Genomic DNA, 23,120 nt, shown 5'->3' on the forward strand with positions numbered 1-23,120 from the left:
ATTTTTAATATTTTTACTTTTTTATTGATTCTAATATATGAATGAAAATGTCTCAATCCAAAATTATTTTGATTGTAATATTCTCCTTTTAAATGAAAGTTATTTTTATCTCAAAAAAAACTATTATCATCTTTTTTCACCAACCTATGAGAAAAATAGTTCTTCTTACAAAAAAAAATTAATAATATCATTTTCTTTTTAAAAAATATTAAGAAGTTGAACATTTGAAATTAGATTGTGTAGCTTTTTTTAAAGTTTTTTTTTTTTAATGTCATCATCTTTAAATGTCTTTGTTGGTCCAATTTTAGATGATTATAAATAAATTAAAATTAAATAAGATAAAAATTGAATCAAATTGATTGGATTTGTTTTTTTGTTAAGAAATTAATTTGAGCACTAGATAGAACTGAATATGATTCCAATAGATTCAACAATTGGTTTTATTTTTTTGAACTTTTTTCAAATTTTTTTTATTGATTTAGGTTCAACCTAATTCAACCAATTTAACTATAATTTAGAAATCTAATGTATATTTGAACTTTTTCTAAAATATTGATTGTAATAACTAAAATAAAAGACAAAAAATCATATAATATAATAACAACAAAAGTCAAACATTTTTTACAAAAAGGATTAATGATATTTAAAATTTATTTTTGTTTATTTGTTAATTTATTTATTTCCCAAATATTTTAAAAACATTTTTTTTCTTTTTTTATTGAAATTCTAAATTAATTATATGTCCATTTGTTTTAGATTTTTTTTTAAAAAAAATTTAACTTTATATTTTTAAATATGATTTTTACAAGAGTTTACTTAATCATAAGAGGAGTTATTTTGAATTTATTTATTATCGATTTAAAAAAAGAAATACTTTTGACATTTTATAACTTCGAGAGATTTCCAAAATAAAAATATAATTTTTTTAAAAAAGTATCTTAAAAAATATTTTTATGAATAATTTTAATCATTTTTTGGAATTTTATTATCTAAAAAATTTCTAATAAATAAATAAAATACTTAAATTTTAAGATAAATAGTTCAATTTATTTTTTAGATTAAAATTTAAAAATGTTGCAACATATAAAAATAAGACTATAATAATCGTTTGGAGAAAAAAGTTGTAACAAATTAATCTTATATTTTAAGATAAGTTAACCTTGAAGCTCAGTTTTTTTTTTAATGAATAAAAAATCACCCAAATAGTCAAAAGTATTTTTGTGTGGATAAATAAATAGTACCTTTGGTTACTACAACAAAGTGTTTTATGAGTCTATTTATTACAATTTATTTTTCAAAGTAGTTACTTTTAAGGGGTTTCTATTAGTATATTACCGCTGTTGAAATAAATAAAAATAAGAATACAAAAATAATAATACTTTTTAATGAGTATTCGAGTTGAAATTAAAATGAATTTTAATATATTATATTGATTTGATCTGATTAGTATTAAAAGCATTACATTAAATAAAATTAAATTTAAAAAAATATATTTATAAGTGGTGAATGAAACGATGATATTTATGGTCCATTTAAATATGTTATTTTTCTTTTTTAAAATTAGATATGTTTAGAACACATATCAGATGATATTCATCCAGTTCCTACATAGAACATCTTCATTTTTATAGTTCACGTTTACATTATATTGTTCCAATATCATTTCAAACATAATAATGGTCCAAATTTATTAAAAATAAAATGAGAACATCTATATAATCCCTAGCATGACCCTGCCTCTAATGCTCAACCAAAAAAAAAAAAAACGTGGGACGATGCAAGAACCAGTTACAAGAGGCGTGATTTTTCCAGGTGTTTGAAAAAGTTTGCAACTTTCTTTAAAAAATTAAAACTGCAGCTAAACTTTTTCTTATCTTGTACCCAATTCCTTCTCAACACAACGACACTAAATGTAGAGCCATATTGACAAAGTGCTGCTTCAAATATTTTAATATTTTTTTTTTTACTATAGAATAATAGATATTTCTTGAGTGCTCTTGTAGATATTGAAATGGAGAAGATTTTGTTGGGTTTAGTTTGTTGAAAAATGACCTATGATTATGGCGGATCTTGACAAATTGTATAGAGGAAGACAACATAAAATAAATTATATTTAAAATATTTTTAATTAATATATTTAATTTTAGTATAGTGGTAATTATAATTTTTAGATATATTAAAAATACATATTTGAATAAAGAACATATTTTGAGGTGGTTGTGGCCTCCTATGTCGTGATAGTAGATATGGAAGATCCTTTCAAACCACCATGGTTGTTCAAAGAAATTCTTACACTAGATGTTAATGTGTTATCACTCCCATAAGAACCATGCTAACACAAACAATTTTTATTCTTCACCTTTTCTTTTTCAATTTAGGGAAAGCAGTTTCCAACCATAGGAAATATATAGAACTTGCAAAACTTCTGGTGGTTTTTTGAATTTCATCTATAAGAGACTTAATTGAATCCTCCCTCTAGAAGGCACCTATAAATAAACTATGTGACGATTTCAAATTTAAATAACCAACTCACTCAAAAAAAAAACTACAAAATATACAATTGAATCTCTATAATTTAAAGTCAAAAATTACTTCTAAACCTTAGATTTTGAACTATCAGTAAATCGTAAGAGAATGTCTATTTGTTAACATGCATTCGGTAAATGCTCAATCCCCTATATTTTTTAGCATTTTTTCATAAGTTTTAATAGCAGAATTTTGTCGTAAGTCAACTTTCGATAGTATAAATTGTTCATATTTTAGTAGTATATTTAATATCTTGTGAGCAAAATCGAAAGCGGGTGAATATTACCCATGCATTTTTTGTAGACAACTCTAAACCTTATTTCTTAACTCCCACCAAAGTTATAATACTTTTATCATTCATGATTTTTATTTTCTAATCATATATCTTCACATTTGACAATACTCAAATTTGAGTTTTACAATAAAAAATTTATACTTTCTTTTCGGGATAAACCGCCATTTGAATTGTCCATAAATCTTTTATAAACTCACTTTCTATTCCTTAAAACTTAAAAAAATGTCAGGTAAAAACTTTAGTAAAGAGAAAGGATACTGTTAAAATTTTGGAGTTTTCCATAAATCTTTTATAGACTCACTTTCTATTCCGCAAAACTTAACAAAATGTGAGGCAGAAAAGTTGAGAAAAGTAAAAAGATATTGTTAAAATTTTGGAAAAATGTGAAAGTGAAAACGAGTTCTGGGGGTATAAAAAATATAATTCTTTTTATATGATACTCCCAAATTTTGGCTATTTTTAGTGTAGTGGACCACTGTCCAAAACGCCTTGAGGCCTTCAGACAAAGAAGTGGGCTCTAGGTCGACTCCCAGTTTCTCCATAGTTAACTTCTTTTAGAACCCAATAGATCTTCCAAAAAATTCCTTTTCTTTCCAGGTTTAGGACCACTAGTAAAGAAATCTGGTTTTAGGTAAAAAAAAATGCATGTGAAGTATAGACCTCATGTGCTGGGAATAGCTAATGCCTAATAGGTTGTTTTTTTTTTTTTTGTACTGTGTCCCTTTTAAGATAATAATAACAATAATACTAATTTATTGTTATTATCAATTTAATTATGTACTTTCTAAATAGCCGTTTGCCAATTTAAATATTATGAATGATAAGAGAAGAAAGTCGAAAACGATCAACACTTCATAAGAATTGAATTACATAAAAAAAATAATGAAGTTTCCATCAAAGAAAAGAAACTATATATATATAATACAACAACAGTGAAATTGGACCGGGCAACAAAATGTTCATCAGCTAGCCAGGTGGTTGGCAACAAAACTAATTATATTTAAAGCTCTGAACCGAAAAAATTGCCAGACATGCCACAACCTCAGTGAACAAAGTCAGTCTCACTTTCTGCACCAAAAAATATAGTTTAAATCAGTTCTAAATTCAAAATTTAGTTTTAAAATAATTTAGTGAGATATTTGTTTTGGACAAAAAAAATCAGAAGGTAATGCTCAATCATAAAAATCATTTAAAAACATTTTATTTTTAACTTGTTTTAATACAATTATGTAGAGATGATATTTTTAACTACAAAAAACATCAAATGGATGTTGGAAAACTAAGTCAATAAAGAGAAAGAAACAGAGTTTCAAAGTGAATTTCAATTGATGAACAAGTTACAACTAACAAACATGTTGTGAACTCATCGAACTTACCCCCAACTGAAATTCACAAAGAAAGTCAAATGTTATGAACACAACAAACTTACCCAACTGAAATTCACAAAGGAAGAACGGTATTCAACACGCCATGTCATAAATTTTAAAACTTTCCAACCCATTCATAGATAAACAAATAAAATAAAATAAAGAAATCAAGAATAGATATTGATAAACTTTATTGAACAAAACAAAGGAAAATGAAAAGAAAAAACATAATGTAATGGTACCAATTCTTTGTCAAGTTCAATACCAGCAGGCCAGAAGCATCTTGCTAACTACTAGTACTAAATTCCGTGTTTCTTTCACAGTTTTCGTCCCTATTCTCTCTTTTCTACCTCATTAGCATTTTCCCAAAAGCTAATTTTTAATTTTAGCTAAAATGATTTTATAACAAAAAATCTAAAAATTCATACAAACACCTTTAAAATGATTTTTTGCTCAAAAATAGTGATTTTATCTTTAGAGAATCTGGAAACAAACGCATCTAAATATTAATATCATAATCTAAAAAAACTAGATCCATAGACATTACTTTCCCAACCCTTAATTTAATGTCTTGAATGATATGTAAGTCCTAAATTTCAACATACATTCTCTCTCCTCCAAATCTCTCAATTTTGGGGGGAGGTAAATTAGCCCAAACGACATTTTGTGCCCCTCTCCTACACACATCCAAACCACCACCTAAGATAACAAAATTATTTCCAAAGGATTAAAATAGTCTACCAGCATAAAAGGGTTTTACTGAAAAAGTTGAATACAGACAACAAAAATATCGGGAAAAACTTCAATTTAATTAACAATACCAACCAAGTCAAAAACTTTGGTTGTTATACAAAACTTTGGTTGGATGAACAGAGACAGAGAAGCTAGAGAGAATGAAGCCAATTGAAAAACTTCATAACCACAGTTTAGAAAGGAAAACTTACCAACAATAATTAGAAGGGTCAGTGGAGATCGTTTAGATTTTAACATTCAACTTAGCTTTGAGTTTTCTCAACTCCTCGCCTTGTCGCTTGAAAAATTAAAACCAAATATCAATGTGGTTAAATAAAGCAGAACTCAATTATTTCCAACACAATTCAAATATTCTAATACCTGATACAGTCTTCTCCAAGATTTGTCTGCTCTTTCTTGGAGTAAACACCACTCTACGGCCATATCGTACTCAATGTTGTTTGGCTGAGAACAATGTGAAGTAGATACAGCATCTTTCTGTACAACCAACATCAGATCGACAATCAAATAAAATGAACCTACTGTTTGATAAATACTTCAAAAATTAGGCCAGGAAAATTAATAAAAAATAAATCAGACCATACCATCTCACGTTGTGTTTGCAATCGAAGATGATCATTAACATGATGACCATAAAATATTGGCTTCTTTTCCGGAAAGCAAGGAAGTCCAAAGCTTCCCACAAGTGGGCTACCAAGTAATAAAATTAAATAATCCGAGTAAGCAATACATAAGAGCAAACAATAGCAAGAAAATTTACAACCATATAAGCGGTAAGCATTAACATGGTAAACTTTAGCATAAATGGTATATGATTATGACATTATCGAAGGATTAAAGCTATTTGCCATTGCAGTTATCAAGCTTATGCAGCTGAGTTCATACCGCCCATTTGACATCAAGAAACAGCCCTCCTCTAATTTTCTAATAACAGACTCTGCCGCTTCCTTTCTTTTAAATATAACAAAAGCTTGACCTATATCATAAATAAACATATTGAAACACTGTCAGTTGTATATGAGGTGCTTGGAAAAAATATTAGCCTGAACACATATCCAAGTCCACGATCCCAGGAGGGAGGGGAAAGTGCATGCAATCTTAGCTAGCTTGTAGAAAAAGATGAACAAAGAATGTAGTTTCTAACCAGAATGAGGACTAGATTCTGCAGTTTTCTGGATCACCATCACAGTACAACTTTCTTTAAAGCCAAGCCAAATAATATCCTGTGATTTAGAACAGCAAGTCAAACATATTAGAGATAGGCAGCTTATTTAGATAAAACAAACCGGATGACACATTAAGTCAGCATATTGTAAAAACAACAATCTAATAAAACTACTTAATTCTATATATAAAAAAAATGTAAATCACCCCACAAATAAATGGTACAAATGCAAATACAACATCTTTTATTCCAAATAAAACACAACTACAACAAATAAGAAGGAATATTTAACCGGGCTATTTAGGCTGCAAATTAACCACTCTACACAGGATTCAACAAATAAGAAGGAATGATGCAGTCCTTTTAAAGAATCTTGGTTTTGTATTCTAATTTTCCCCTTAATCTGCCAGAATCTGAAAATGTTGGTTTTGTATTCTAATTTTCCCCTTAATCTGCAAGAATCTGAAAATGTTGGTTTTGGGATGATTATTACCTGTACTTCTGATGAAGTTAAAGAAGGATCCAAATTTTCAAGCAGCACAAGTTTTCCTTGTTCATGGGCATTTCTCATTCTTTCCTCCCAAGGCTGAAAATGATACAAGATTACATAAGTCACCCTTGTTTCACTTAATCTCATTCATTTGCATCGTCCGATAAAAAGGCGACTTCAAGGTTGTATGTAAGTAGTTCATTAAACCCCACAAGAGTAGATTAAATAAAGATGTTAAAGAGAATTGAATGAAAAGGAAAACTTACCATTGGTTTAAACCATTTGCTTCTATCCTGTCACCAAGTAAAAAAACATGCATAAGAAAACTAAACAATCGATGTTAAGAATCAACATGCATCACAGCAACTAAACAATTGAAAATTGACAAAAATAAGTACATTGATTTACTAAAATCTAATTGTTTCTTTAGAAAGTTTATAAGAGGATTCCTTATTAATATATGCCATAGTCAGCAGCAATATGAAACTATAAAATTATACAACTACTTTCAATCTGTTAGAATATTAGAAAATATCTTATAATATCTATTATATTATATTAGAGTATCTTGAATTATTCCCTAGGATCAATTTATAATCATAGAGATATCTTAGAATATCTCTCATTATTATTATGATTTACACCTGCTTTAGGATTGAGTCTATGTTTTTCTATAAATAGAGATTACTATTGAGTCTTTTGTAATCAAATTAGCATAAAGTTATTATCAATAGTATTCAAACCCTTATTATTTTCTCTTCTCCTTTTCTCTAAAATCCCACAACTTCAACATGGTATCAGAGCCTATTGCGATCCTCCTTGAACGACCTCTATTCCGCTGCCAAGTTCCCAACAGTTAGGGAATATAATCATAATTTCTCTTTTCTAGCATGATCACTCCTTTATGTGACTGTTGTCACTTCCGCCCACAATCGCCGCTGCAGCCCTGTCTGCTACTGCTGCCGCCGCCGTCTTCCGCCCACAATCTCCCAATCTACACAATCCAGATTTTTTTAGGTGAAAAGTTGCTCCACGCGCGCTCATGTGCCTCCAAGATCCGTCGTCTACTGCTGCCTTCCTTCTACTGTCGCTGCTGAAAAAGTTTTCCAGCAAATTTTCCGAAACAACCATTGTCTCTCCTGTTTTGGATGCATTTTCTCACTCCGCTGATCGATCATGGCTTCGTTTCATTAGAGTCGCGTTGCTTCCTCTTTGGTGTTTGTCTTACAATTTAGTTCTTACTAATAGATTATAACAGTGACTTCTATTCCCACTGACGATCATTCCAATGGTGTCCTTTTTCCCACAGATGAATCATATTAGTGATGACTTTTTTTCCATTTATGGTCATTCTGACAAAGTCTTTTATTTTCATGACTCACACTTTAGCATGACAATGTGTCCCAGATGCACTGGCCCCATCTTTGTCCCAGATGTATTGGCCTTGCCTTTCTCTCCTTGAAGCACGCCTCTCCAATATTATTGGTTTGAAGCTTCCAAATGCAGTTTTTAGAAGAACGGACGGACCTTGCTTTGTTCAATTGTTTGCCATGAATTTCTCTCAGGCTGATGATCATATCGGCTATCTGGCTAGGCTATATTTATAACAATTCTCTCCGACTTCACCTGCATCCTTGAGTTGCTTTTCCATTCTTTTTATTATTTTGCAGAGCAAAACATTATTTTCTTGTAACAAGCTAAAACTTAGTAAACTTTAGCTGGGGAGTGTTAGAATATTAAAAAATATTTTATAATATCTATTATATTATATTAGAGTATCTTGAATTATTCCCTGGGATCAATTTATAATCATAGAGTTATCTTAGAATATCTCTCATTATTATTATGATTGATACCTGCTTTAGGATTGAGTCTATGTTTCTCTATAAATAGAGATTAATATTGAGTCTTTTGTAATCAAATTAGCAAAAAGTTATTATCAATAATATTGAAACCCTTATTATTTTCTCTTCTTCTTTTCTCTAAAATCCTACAACTTCAACACAATCTATACACACCAATTTCATGATATATATCCTCTTTAGAAGTTTGACCAACCATTCGAGTGCACACAAAAAGCACCAACCTTGGCATGCCACAAGAGTGTCACCATTTATAAACTCTTTTTCATGCCTTGTCTCTTTTCTATGTGGACTTGGATTTTTTCCAATAAACACCTGATGTCTAGCACTATTGGGCTTGATGTGTAGATAATTTGGTTTGTGGCCCAGATCAATAAGCTCTGATACCAACTTGAAATTAGAAAAACAATTAGTTTGAATTGCTTGAGAGGCTAAACACCAATCTTCTATATTTATCATGAAAATATTACAATCAAGATCCCTGAATTATATGGATAAGAATGAGGGCTACAATCAGAAATATGTATACAAGATATTTGTATTATAGAAATAAAGGAAAGTCAATCGGGGCAATATCCCAACACCTCTAATTGTTGGACTATCTTCCATATAGTTTAAACTTAATAGCACTTCTATGAGTATTATCCACATATGATATGCCTAATCTTATCTTCTCTTGAATGTCAACTCATTCTAGGAACATTCTCATTCTCATCTCCCATCATTTTATCTCATAATAGAAGTATCACAAAATATTCCTTCGAGCTTGACTGGTACATTTCTATCACAGATTAAACACACAACATTTTTCCAACTCAACAAGTTTACTTGAATATTATGCATTCGCGTTCACCTCTAATTCCACAACAACACAACCTTATTTCATTAAGTAGGGTCGGCAACAAGGATCAAACGACGCCATAATGTTCTGCCATATAGCATTTTTCTATTTATCTCGTTAATCTCTATGTTTTTCTTAATAGTTTCTCTTGTAGTTTTTCTAGATCTTCCTCTACCTCTAGCCATTTGACAACCTCCATCTGATCTACTCTTCTTTGTACAGAATTTACAGGTCTCCTCTCCACATGCTCAAACCACCTAAGTCGAGTATCTACCAACTTTTCTTAGGTGCTACTCCACCATCCCCACCCCCTTTATTTCAACATTTATGCATATTATGAATCTAAGATACTTAAAACTCTGAGATTTGTGGTAGAATATTTTCTCCAAATTTTGCCTGAAAGTACAAATTTGTGTACCTCATTCTAATCAAATTTTCATTTGTATGCTTCTAGGGTTTGCATCTATTTGGGTCCTAATCTCATATCTCAACGGTTAAGAAAGCAAACTCTAGTTGCTCGTTCAAGTGCAGAGGCATAATATAGAGGGCCTTGCCGACCTCTCAACATTAGTGTTATGGATTTAATCACTACTTATTGAATTGCACATCAAGTTCCAAACACTACGCATTATGTGTGATAACTTGAGCATTGTATCTCTTATCACACAATCCTTCTCTTCATAGACGCACCAAGCACATGAAAATGGACATATTCTTTGCCTTGGAAAAAGTCTTCAACAAGAGTTTGGTAGTCTCGCATGTTCCAGCACAAGAGCAATGGGTTGATGCACTCACCAAGCCACTATTTGCAGCTAGGCTCACAATACTTCGAGAAGGGCTGCAAGTTTATTATATACTCACTCTAACCCTTGGTTTCTAGAGGGGTGGGGGTGGTGTTAGACATAGTTATATTACAACCTAATATTGTTCTACAAAAAAGTTGTTCGCTTCAGTTAGTTACCAATCCCTTGAATTCAAGAAAGTAGTTACAAATGTACTTATTCTTATAAATATTGTAACTCACTATAATCAATTGAGAATGAAATGACAAAATCACACCCCTAGATTTTCTCAGTTTCTATCACTTCCTTACTCTTTACGATTCTAACAACATTTCATAATATTTTGAATGTCACAAATCACAAGTATTTCACATTCATTTTTAGAAGATAGTAAAATGAACATATTGGTTCAATATATAATGCCACGTATTGAAAAAATAACTAAATCTTTAGTGAAGGTGAAAAACACTACAAAAGAACTGCAAAAGAATATTCTTTTAAGGGAAACCTCTATCGAGACCTAAAAGGGTAAAAGGATAAGGGTATCTTTGATTTGAGTTATTTTCATTATTTCCTACACAAATCTTTGAAAACAAAAACATAGTGAAACCACGAGATAATTTGATATGGACTTGGTATTATGGGGTTCCCAAGTCCCACATCAAGTAGAATGGGATGCTTAGTTGAGTATTTAGATGGCTTGGCTCTCCCTCAATTGATAGCTAGCGTTTAAGGGAGGGCTCCTAAAGTTCTTAGATACTTATCAATTGGTATCAGAGTTGGTTGTCGGTAGCTTGGAAAGGACTACCTAAGAGGGGCTAACCAAAAAGGCCAAGTAAAGCACCGTACATTGCACCTGTAGGGACGTCGACTTTCAGTGGCGGTGCCATGATAGGGACTTGAGTATTATGGGGTGTCCATGTCCCACATCGAGTAGTATGGGATGTCTAGAGGGTATTTAAAGGGCTTGGTTCTCCCCCTTGATAGCTAGCTTTTAAGGGAAGGTTCCGCAAGTTCAGGTATACTTATCACAATTTTGCATTTACAAATTAAAACAAATAACATTGTGAAACCAAACAAATCCTAAGATTCCAAAGAACAAACTACCCAATCCATTCTCCTTACCAATGTGTTGTTGCTAAACAATAGGCGTCGTTCAATTTTGAACCCACAACAACAATTTGGTCAAGCCCAAATGGGGTGAAATACTAACATGAAAATACTTTTTTTAAGCCAAACTTTAAATGCACAATTGGGATGTAGGCTAACATTATAAGTTGACCCTATTTTGACAACTTTATTGGAACATAGTTAATCTAGTAAGGTATAAGGTGTGAAGAGATTAAAAACTAGCATGATAAAATGAGAGTGGTTGCATTACAACTTACAATATCGGGTCTCTGAGTAACTTCCATTACACGATAATCTAGCCTGTGTTCCACGTTTGGAGAAGCTGTAGAAGATTCTTTACGAAACTTGTCAGCAGAGTGTTTTGTTGACATTGTGTCGGTCTTTAGCTTTTTCGAAGGGACTTCCTTCACATCATTATCATGCTTCCTTCGATTTTGCACATCATTTGTTATCATGGCATTAGAAACGCCGTATTTTTCCTTTTCAGAAGCCTTGCCCTCCATCAATTGCTTGTTGAAGTGTCTATCGGGGACACCAACAATATCGCGTCCACCCTTTTCTAAATCAATCTTAGACTTCAAAAAGGTGTTATCCATAGAGACATTTGGTCTAGTGTTTGAAATTTTTGCATTGTCATAATTCCTTCGATTATGCACATCATTCGTTTTATTTGCACTAGAAACGCCATATTTTTCCTTTTCAGAAGCCTTGCCCTCCACCAATCGCTTGTTGATTTGTCGATCGGGGACACCAACAGTATCTTCTGAATCAATCTTGGCTAAACAAAAAGCATTGCCTCCGGTTTTAGAGTTTCCTGTCATTTCCAAACCATCTCTAGAAGAATGTGATAGTTTGGTGGATGATTTTTGTTTAGCCAAAGCCTTACAAACACCATTCTCTTTTTCTTTGGCTAGAGGCAAGGTCTTGTCACGAGATATAGAGTTCAAGCCATCATTCGATTTATTTGCGTCCTTTAAACCAAGGCTAGAGGTGCATTTTTCTCCAAATGATGGCTTAGAATCACCAGTGTCATAACGCTTGCCATCTAGTTTATCAATCAAAAGCTGATTGTTTTTTTCACTTGAAAGAGCCACCGCTTCATTATTTGTCGTGACTTTAGCACTAACATCTTTCCCATCTAAATCAAGTCTCAAAAGACCACCAAGCTTTTGACTATCTAAATTGTTAAAAATATTTTTAACTGCAACGATTAAAGAAACAAATTTAAAAGATATTCCATATATCAAAACCGATAGAATTACACTTCTTCCATATAGTTTAGGGTTAATATTTAACGACAAAAAAATTTAAAATCGTTTGAAGATTCAATTTGAAGAACAGTATCCACACATAACAAAAAAAAAACTCTTATTAGACAAGGAAAAAAGCATTCAGTAAGACTGAAAGAAGTTGACACTTCAGGTTTCTTAATCTGAAGATTTCACCATATTTGTCTGTTTAATTACAATCAGTAATGTTGTAAAATAACATCAGTTTACGTTATAGAAAAGGCAAAACCTGAAAGTTGGTTTCCAAAAAAATATATGATTTAGCTGATTTCTGGAAGCAGGAGATAAGTGAAGCAGGCCACAATTTCATATGGAAGTCCATGAAACAGAACTAAACAACGCAGGTGTAATTATATTTCCGTCTTTAAAATTTACAGGAATTTCATAGAATATATTTTACTTTTCAAATATATAAGATGGCATACCTTCAATTCCAGCAATTTTGTCATCTGTCTTGTCCAATATTTTATGCCTCCCAACATCAAAGAAACAATAGCATACAAAGTCGGCATTTTGAAGTTCTTCATCTAATGGATGTGGATTCCTGCCGTCCTTAGAAAAGCAAACAACATTGCATTTTCCAGCAATAGCTTCCTGATTGCATACAAAATGAACAAAAACTTAGCCAGTCCAACTTAAGTTAGATGTTGCTAGTCAGTTAATACTATGAAAACTAGCATGGTTGAACTTTTAACCATTAAAGGGAAATGCTACAACAATTGAAGTAATTTTTTCCCACCAGGTGGAATTTGCCAAGCAGATCCTGTCATGAAGAATGCGAAAAGATATACCACATGTTAACAATGACAAATGGTGGATTATGGCACCAGCCAGTCCACCATATAGATATGGCAGATGACACTGTTGCCCAATGAAGAAACTTGGCTGAAAGAATCTCTCTTTTTCATTCTCTATTTTCTTTGTTTTCAATTTTCTTGTAGCTTTCTCTTTGTTTTCATTGTGTTTTCTCTGTTTACTTCTTTAATTCTCCTTATTTATTCACCCCCCTAATTCTCTACCAATTCAAGCAACGTTCCTCATTATTTCACTATCTTCCTGTCTCTTAAAAAAAATTGTGTTATTGCTTGGTTTGAAAAGTGGTTTGTTCATCTAATCCTTACCAACAATTTGTGTAATCAGAATTGAAGGAAATAAAAAAAAGAGCAGGACAAAAAGTAGCATAAAAAAGGAAAAAGAACAGAAAAAGTTAAGGACGAGAAAAAGGAGATGACAAATGGAGTTAAAAAAACAGGAAAAGGCTCAGTGGTTTGCGACTTGCGAAGGAGAAAGGAATCAAAGGATGCATGGATTGATGGAGAGAGCGGTGTCTGTTGAAACAGAACTGTGAAAGCATGTTTGAGAGGTTGAAACTTTGTTATGAGGTTTTTCACCCATGGGACTTTATGTTCTGTGTTAGTCATGCTACCTGGTCCCATTACATGTTTTTCAGTTTTTCCACCATGGATGCCGCAGCTGCCATGGCCCGCCGTAAAGAAGTTACCACACTGAAGCCTTTTTGCATGGTGTCTTTAGGTTTGGCAGGTTAACTAACCCCTAAAAATTGAATAAGTGATCTACCTTCTTTCTCTTATAAAATTCAATTTTAACAACAAGTTTAAATTTTGAACACTTGACACAACAACAGTATTAGCATCATGCAAGGTTTAAATAAAGGTCCACAACAACGATTGCAGCCGCAAGCCCACGGCATCCAGGTTTTTGGGACCTCTGCAACCGCATTGCCACCACAATTGCAGCCAACCTTCTGCAATGTAAAGGATCGCAACAAGACCACAATTTAAAACCTTGGCAGCGGGTTTACAACAATTAACAACAACAATATCATTCAAGCCCAAATAACAGAAACTAGTATCATTTCTACTACTTCGCTAAGCAATTTTCCAGTATCAGAATAACATGATTTGAAATAGTAAAACCTTAATTTTTCAATAAATCAATACAAGCAACAGTTGATAATACATTCAAATAAGATAAATAGATAATTAAATTTCAAATACAAAAGAAAAAAAGCGAATTACCAGATGATTAATATTTGAAAGCCCTAATCCTTCACCACATGCCATAAACAACTCGTTATCAAGCGTCTCGTAACCTTCCAAAAAGTTTAAAATCTCACAGGGACGAAAGAACCACAGAATCTTAACTTTCCTACTCTTATCACCATTTTCCCAAATTTTGATTAGTTTACCAATAAAAGGTTCAGGTTCATCATCCTTATATAGATACACAGAATCGTAAAGAGTGTAATCTACACCATCGTAAGTAAACGATTCGTAAAATGTCACTTCCTTTTTTTTACCACCAAACCCTTTCTTTTTTCCCCATTTGAATTCAAGATTATCTCCTTTTGAATCTTCTACCATATTTCGATGTATCAAGAAAAAGGAAAACGAGACGGCACAACAGTTTCGATACTAAGAGTTTTGAAACGATGCTTCGGAAGTTTAAGCAAGACTGTTAGGTTTTCCGATGTGGCATTGGCCGGCGACCCCGTAAAACCCTAACACGATGGGGTGAGCAAGAGACGCAAGTAACAACCGTCGATAGCTCTTTTTATTTTTATTTTTTTGACGAAAACTGTCGCGAGCTCTTATAACGATGTGTGTTCGTGAATTGGATTGTTTCAGTTACGCTTTCTGGTTTAATTTTAAACCAAATCACTTTTTTTTTTTTTTGCAGTGTAATTGAAATTATTGTTTTTGGGTCTCTACTTTTTTTTCTTTCTTAATTTGAGTTTCTTTTTTTTAAATGAACGACTTCAAACCTTTACATCTCTAATTAACGGTTCAATGCATGTTAATATACAGAACCTAATTAAAAATGTGCCTATCTGGCAAGATAATAAGCAACATAGTTGAGAGTTTTTTTTTTAAATTAAATATATGTTTACCTACAATCTTCAGTGATAGCAACAAAATATGAAGCATCTTTAGTTATAGAACTTAATTATTTAAATTTGACAAGAATAAAATATCCGTCTCATCTCAAATACACATTTCTATTCCAACTCGATTTCATTGCCGCAAAAACCATGCATCAATTGTCTGAGTCATGTTAACAATAACATGCATCATATTAGGATCTTTTTTTTTTTGACATAATCATATTTAGATTTTTATGATTTTTTTTACTCACTATTTTTATAAGTTGAATATACAATTTTCAAAATAAAATTTCTACTTTTTATTTGGCATATGTTAATATTTTTTTTTTATTTTCTTTTTAATCTTTGGGAGTAATACTTTGTGTATCTCAATTCGTATACATTCTTATAAATATTTTTTCACATTTTATTTCTAGATTATAATTTACTTTGTGTAATCTAAATTATAATTTACTTTAATTATTTATTTTTAATTAAAATTTATTAACCATTTGAATTTAATTAATTGACTAAATACTATGGATACTCAACCAAACACAGACGTTAACCTATAAACACCCATGCACTTCAAATGGTTTAAACACCAAGTATTGAAATCATGGCTAAAATTTAACAATTTTTATTTGACCCAAAATCAACACAAAAGTTGCACCTTTTCAAACAAAAACCACACAATAAACTCAAATTGGTTGAAAATAATTGGGAATAGGAGTAATACTTTGTGTTGAAAGGATCCATGGTTGGTTGGCGGGTCTTGCGTGAGAAATTTAGTAGGTTATTTCATTTGTCTCTACAACAATAAGAAAATGTAGAGGTTATGTTAGAGATGTTGAAACAGTTGTTTGCGTGAGAGGAGGAATTAGTGGAGTAGTGTAGTATTTTATTGGTTAACGTTCATTTACTAGTTAATGTATTTGATAAGAGATTGTGGAACAATACGCAAGGAGGATCATATTCGGTAAATGAGACATATTTTGTACTATCGAAGAAGTTTGTCGTTGATGTCAACGCACCTCCATTTCAAGATCTAGTGTGACATCCTTTTGTTCAAGCAAAAGTATCATTATTTGTGTGGAGGTTGTTTCAAGATATGTTGTCTACAAAAAATAATTTGTTCTTTCGAGGAATCGTTTATGTGGAAGATCAACAATGTGTAGCAGATTGTCGGAAAATTAAAATTGTCGGTCATTTGTTCTTTGTTTGTCCTATTTTTGGATCCGTGTGTGTGGTGTTTTAAATTGGTTTAGACTATTTGGTGTATTTCATAAGGATGCAATCGACAACGCTAATCAATTTGATGATCTTTTCATCATGCGGTAGTGTAACGCGTCAAGTAATTAATTTAATCTGGTATGTGGTAATATGGATAATTTAAAAATCAAGAAATGAGGCGATTTTCCGTTCGCATGTTTTGAATGAAAATCTTATTATAGAGCATACCAATCTTTTAGCATGAATGTAAATCAAATTGCATGTAAAAGAATTTTTTTATGGGTATAACCAATGGTGCTCTCAACCCTTAGAGTGCATTGGTATTGTTTGTGGTTAATTATTTTACTTCTTGTTTAAGTAATTTAGTTTGTCTTGTTTTGGTCATGCAATAAAAACATTGTAAAAAAAAAATTGCTATTATTTTAAGCACTTCTTATCCTTAGAACGTTTCTTGAATATATTTATTTTTGGTTTATTAAAAAAAAAATATAAATTCAATTATATATATATATATAAAGTACAGAGTACTCAAATATAACGAAGACTAATTATGTTTTGTTAAACAGTGAACAATAAAAGAGTCATAAGCACCTCCCATAATATACGGCATAAGGGTTAGGGTCTCAAGTGGGGGAAAAAAACACCAAGGAAAGGAAGCAATGTGTTGGATCTAGATTTTGAAATATAAAAGGAGAACATTTTGAAATTTGAAAAAAAAAACAGAGAAAAACATGTTAAATATTGAGTTAGAGATTTGAGAGAACATGAGAGAAAAAATTGAGAGAACACGAGGCATATATTGTATTATGGAGATTGTTTTTTATGGTATTTCATATTGTATTTTATTTATTAAATGTTAAATAATAAAATTATATAAGTTTGTTTGTCTAAAAAAGGTGTAATATGGTATCCAACAAAAATATAGTTTCAAATTTAATTTAAAATATTTAATTATAATTTTGATTTTTTTATTTTTACATGTTCGTTGAAAGTGGTAATATTAGTTTAAAATGAACCGTTTTTGTCTTTTTATCTTACATTTTTTTAAATAATAGTGTTTCGACATATTTTAAACTACGTGATATATAATATGACAGTGTTGAACAATTAATACATATAAAATTGTAATAAGATCCTATAAAAATTTTACTTTCAACTATAAAATTATTTATTTTTATAATTTAATTAATAACATATAAATAATTAATTTATCTCGATGGTTCAACTTATAGTCATCAATAAAGCTCCAAAGTACTAAGTCTCTCTTTAAAAATCTTCTACTAAGTCCATTAATACTGTATTATTTTAAAACTCCAACCTATTTTTTTTATTATATTTTATGGACTTAAATGAAGGAGCTCATAGGCCAATGTTTTATTAATTAATTTTTTAAATTATTTTTCTCAAAAAAATATCCAAAAAAATTAAAAAAATTGTAAATAAATTTTTATAAATAGAAAATCGAAAATTTTAATTGAAATTTTTTGAGGTAAAAAGAAATTGTTGAAATTTTTTCTAAAACAAAAATCGAAAGATAATTTTGAAAAAATAGACTTATATAGGTTCCACTTAACCCACAAAATTTTAGGAGTATTTTTAGATTTGGGGGCTTCTTTTTTTAGGCTAATAACTATAAAATTTATTGTCCTTCAACATGTAGGTTGAGACTAATAATTAATGAATTTGCATGTCACGTCTTTTAAAATATATCAAACAATCATTTTCATTAAAATATCTGAATAAGACATAGTAGAAATTACATTGATGGTGAACAATACAATTTAAAGTCGCTAAAATTAAAAAGGATAAATCTGCGAACAAACTAAAAATAACGGCAAAATATCTACAATTGTGATAATGCATATACATATGATAAAATTCAAATGTCTAAAATTCTATGCATTTAGAGAAGTAACGTTGATCACGTCAAAGTTATTGTTTGAACCTGCATTAGATTGAAGTTGATCTATTAATCTGAAACCAACGAACACTACAACAAAACCAGAAACCAAGACAATCTCGCACCAAAATTTTGTTTGTAATTTTCACTCTTTAATTTCTTAACAAGCCCAAGTATTGGAATTCAGAGCATGTGATGCTTTTCATAGAGAAATATTGGGAGGGCACTACCCATATTTGGGTGAATAAAGGGACTTTAAGATTCTTGTTCATATTTAGCGTGAAGGCATACGGTGTGCGGAACCATCACTATTGACTCCTTAAAATTTTATATATATTTTTATAATATTTTCAAGACTTATACATCTAAGAATGTATTTAATCGTTTCATTAGGTTTTTCTTTTATTGAATTTTGTCATCTATTGTTAAAAGAAAATATTCCAAACTAAATTTTGGGAGGACGAATGATTCTTTCTAATAATCTGGTTGGATTACTTACCAAGGATGTATACAACCATCATGAAACTCATGAGCTTCTCAACAAATCAAATATAATTGTGACAATAATTTATTACTGAAATTATATATATAGAATTTTCTTTAAAATATATAAATATAATGGAGTTATATTTATTATCACATGGTGTAGGAATGTGCTTTTAAAATCATGGAGAAATTATATTTGCATGCCTGTCTAATCATACTTTTAATTGGACTTTAATAAATTTGTACATACAGAAGGAAATTCATGTGCCGTTTTTGAATCTACACGCTTGATGCGCCGCTTCTACCGGGAATTGTGGCATAGTTAATGGCTTACCGTTTCAGCGGGAATTTCAATTGTAGGATAATTGATGCTTTCTTTTAGAATAATTAATACTAATTAAATAATGCATTTATAAACATAACCTGGCAAAAATAAAATTTACTTCTAGTACAATATTTATTAAAATAATCATTAAAATAGTAGTTAAAATATTATATTAGAAAATATAACGGTTTCTTTTCGATTTTAAAATTAAACTATAGATGTCATTTACTCATTTGAAACTCTAAATGCACAACTCCACTCTCTCTCTCTACTTCCACCCCTGCCGTGTTATGTATCTCTCATTCACTTCTATTTAATGTCTAAGCTATGAGATTACGTTTTTGCTCACAACCTTTTAGAGTGGAAACCAGAGGATAATCACCCTTTTCTATCGTCCTTTTTCATCATCGCTGTCATCTTTTTCTTCTTCTCGATACCATGTTCTTGTTTTTTCTCTTCATTTTTTTATTTTTGGGTTGTTCTTGTTAATACAGATCTAGAATCTGAGATTGATGAAGTTGATTTTTTTATTTATTTAGATATTTTATTGATTGTTTGAGACATACACGCCGCAGCAAACCACCCGAGAAACAACCAACCTATATGATAAAATGGACGAAATTCAGTGTCTTTGGGACTGAAATTGGATTTTGTACCAAAAATTTCAAGGCATGAAAATTTCTGTACACAACATCGTGACTAAGACCAGAACCAACATTATAACAAGGATCAACATTGTGATTATGACCAACACCAACATAAACATCAAACATGGAGCAACTTAATAGATTATTCGAGGATGAGGTATCCTATAGTACCACTGAATGTATTCCTAAACAAAAACGCTTGAATATGCATGGATGCAATCTAGAACAAAGAACAAAGTTCTTATACAGATATCTTATACACATATCTAGTAAATACGGTAAATGTATCCTGTAAACATTGATCGTAATTTGGCAATATTAGTAAGTCCTAAAGCATCAAACTTCGCTCATGTGTGGTAGCGAAGATATAGGCTCATTTATTTAGGATTCCATCGAAATATATGTGGTAGTGAAGTACAAATATCAAGGAAATATTCATAAAACAATGTATGTAAATAATTAAAAAGTACATATAATTAAATAAGCATCTTATCAAATGATAATATAATAAAGTATAAAAAATAATATTGAAGTATATGGAATAGAGATAAATATTCGCCTATTTGAAATAGAGATAAATCTATTGTCGACTCTTCCTCCATTAGCAATGTCCAAATCTTCATTCACATTAGTGGGAGGTGTGAAAAACTTTGTGTAACATAGTATGCCCCAAAAAACTCATAACATCGTCAAAAGTAATAGTCATTTCACCAAATTACCTGTGAAATGAGCTAGTCTATGCGTGTCATCTCTCAACAAATGCAGATATGAGATTGTTGTCGACCATGTGCAATAGATAACATAACTCTTATGTAGTAATCAGTTGATCTATTTGAGTAGAAAATACATATATGATATCAATGAATTTATCTGTTTTTTGCCATTTGAAACCACTTTCAAGGTACATCTATCATGTTTAATTAAAGTAACACACAATAAATTAGACGATTAGTTAATTTACTACATTTTATAATTTGTCTCTTTTCAGTAAATCAAATTAAACTATAATGAGTTCCTAAAATCAGTGAATCCTTAAATCAATTATTTCAAATAAATTGAGTCCTAAAATCGGTCTTGTAATAAACTATACTATAAATATACTAAACTATACATATTATGGTATATTATATTATGTAACAAAGGACAGAAAGATCGTAAGGACCTTTAGAAAATAGAGGTTGTTCAAACTGCTGATGTTGATGCATGTTATCCTAGTGCTGCTTGTGCTCCTCTTGATCATCACCCGCAAGATCTTGTTGCTCATCTAACTTAAATTCAAGCTAAATATAATCATTTTTCCTCTTGTTGCATCTCTTCGTTCCTCTTTCTCCTTTTTTCAACGGTGACTTTCCTATTAGAATGTGGAAGAAGGCGAACTGGAGAATGTTCCACAATGTTTTTCGCTCCTCTAGTCTTCACTGAAAAAAAAATTGAATGGAAAAAATGTAAAAAAAAAAACTTGTATTGAAAATTTCATGAACGAATGAAATTTCTAGAAGTTTCAATCGGAAATTTCGGATAGTTACTTTTCAATACCGTAACAATTTCCCGATTTTCAAATTTTCGGATGAGAGTAACTCAAAAATTTTAAAAATGAAATTTTCGGTATTGAAAAATAACTACCGAAAATTTCGTTTTTGAAATTTCCGATAAGAGAATTCCAGAGAAAAAAGTTAATTTTTTTTTTCAGAAAATTTCATAATATCATGTTTACAATTTTTTTTTTGAGTTTTTACTATTTTCTTAAGGGTATTTTTGTAAGTTAATGGCTATATTTTTTAAATACGGAGTATAAGTTCAACCGAGGAGGTATAAAATCCAATTTTCCTCTTTTACTTATGGTTTGGGCCGATTGTAGTTTTGTTGGTCCGAATCCGCCTACTCCACGCTACCTGTATCTTAAGAGTATTTGCATTATTATTTTTTATTTTAAAAAAATTAACTTATGTATATTTTTGGAACATTTTAAGGATATTTGTATAGATATATTTTATAAAAATCAAATAAATGAAGAAGGTAAGATAATTTTTTTTTGACATCAATGAACATTTACATTATTCATTTTAAGATATTAACTTTTGAATTGTATAAATTATCTCTTGAAGAACAAGACTTCTAAGCTACTCCTTTTTTATGAATAAAATAAGTAAAAGTACTTTTAAATGGTTAACTATTAATTACTTTTTAAATTTTTTTTATAACTTAACACATCAATTAAAATACATTATAAAATTTATGATAATTATAATGATATATTTATGAAGAATCATGATACATATTTCTTTCTAAATATTTTACTTATATATAATTATTTTAATAAATTTTTGCTAACGTTTTTCACGAAACTGCCTGCATACTTGACATTAAACAATTTCTTTTCATTACAATGAAACAAATAGTGAGTTACTCAATCATACTAAGAAAGCATACTCTAAAGCTTTTTAAAAGAACGCCCTATTAAAAATACTAATTGAACTAACAAAGATTAGACCAATGCAATTTTTTAGTGCTTAGGAGTGTAGTTAATTATTACTATTAAAGTTAACGTTGTGTTGCAATCCTTCGTTACTAAGGTTTCTGTGTTATTAAATGTATATATATGTACATGTGGTTAATCATCCTAGTCTTTTAAATTAATTTTTGAAAATAAAATTCAAACATATATAAAGGATGCATCTAGGGAAAATGATAATTTTATGAGAGAGATGAACTCTTATCATTCATTAGATTAAAATATATCATCCTAAATTAAAGTGTGATTTCCACCACGGCACCACAGCCACCACCACCAACAATGTTGTCAGCTGCTACCACCATCATTGTCGAAGAATGTTTCTCTATCGGTCTAATCTCATAAATGACACACATAGAAATATAAAATGAGAGAATAATATATTAAATTAATGAATGAATTGTATAATTACATTAAAATATACAAAATTATAAAACAACTAGTAAGTAAAACTAACTAGTTGATATAACTAACTATATCAACTAGTTAATTATTGTTTAATAAAAAAAAATTAAAAATTAAAAGAAAAAAAGCACGTGAGTCTCTTTAGTGAGCTTTAAAATTCATTTTGATCTAATGATTAATACCCCTATGTGTGTGTGTGTGACTGAACATTTACCATTTATATGAGG

General features: G+C 30.4%; 1 protein-coding gene across 3 annotated transcripts; it reads right to left on the bottom strand.

Annotated features, from left to right (window-relative positions):
* Positions 1-3,655: 3,655 nt before the first annotated feature.
* LOC101508998 (protein ANTI-SILENCING 1) lies at positions 3,656-15,244 on the bottom strand. Of its 3 annotated transcripts, XM_027335171.2 has the most exons (12): positions 14,541-14,682; positions 13,197-14,266; positions 12,927-13,095; positions 11,470-12,413; positions 6,863-6,889; positions 6,600-6,692; positions 6,086-6,164; positions 5,827-5,917; positions 5,526-5,631; positions 5,302-5,418; positions 5,133-5,218; positions 3,656-3,889 (listed from the first exon to the last, which is right to left on the bottom strand). In XM_027335171.2, the coding sequence occupies exons 2-11, from the start codon at positions 13,197-13,199 to the stop codon at positions 5,165-5,167; spliced, it is 1,683 nt and encodes a 560-aa protein (XP_027190972.1). In that variant the 5' UTR covers positions 13,200-14,266; positions 14,541-14,682; the 3' UTR covers positions 3,656-3,889; positions 5,133-5,164. The 3 variants fall into 3 exon arrangements, 2 of the variants coding, with proteins under 2 accessions (XP_027190972.1, XP_004501193.1); XR_189857.4 differs by lacking the exon at positions 13,197-14,266 and having other exon boundaries at positions 5,133-5,211; positions 14,541-15,244; XM_004501136.4 differs by lacking the exon at positions 13,197-14,266 and having other exon boundaries at positions 14,541-15,242.
* Between the last annotated feature and the right edge of the window lie 7,876 nt (positions 15,245-23,120).

The sequence above is a fragment of the Cicer arietinum genome, chromosome 5, assembly GCF_000331145.2.
Source record: "Cicer arietinum cultivar CDC Frontier isolate Library 1 chromosome 5, Cicar.CDCFrontier_v2.0, whole genome shotgun sequence".
Taxonomy (NCBI): domain Eukaryota; kingdom Viridiplantae; phylum Streptophyta; class Magnoliopsida; order Fabales; family Fabaceae; genus Cicer; species Cicer arietinum.

Bases quoted from the DNA above. Each gene is read 5' to 3' on its own strand.
- LOC101508998 (XM_004501136.4), bottom strand. From the start codon at position 14,885: ATGGTAGAAGATTCAAAAGGAGATAATCTTGAATTCAAATGGGGAAAA. The intron at 13,096-14,540 runs GTAATTCGCTTT...GTATGCAATCAG, and splicing joins TTTCAAATATTAATCATCTG to GAAGCTATTGCTGGAAAATG. The intron at 6,693-6,862 runs GTAAGTTTTCCT...TATCATTTTCAG, and splicing joins GCAAATGGTTTAAACCAATG to CCTTGGGAGGAAAGAATGAG.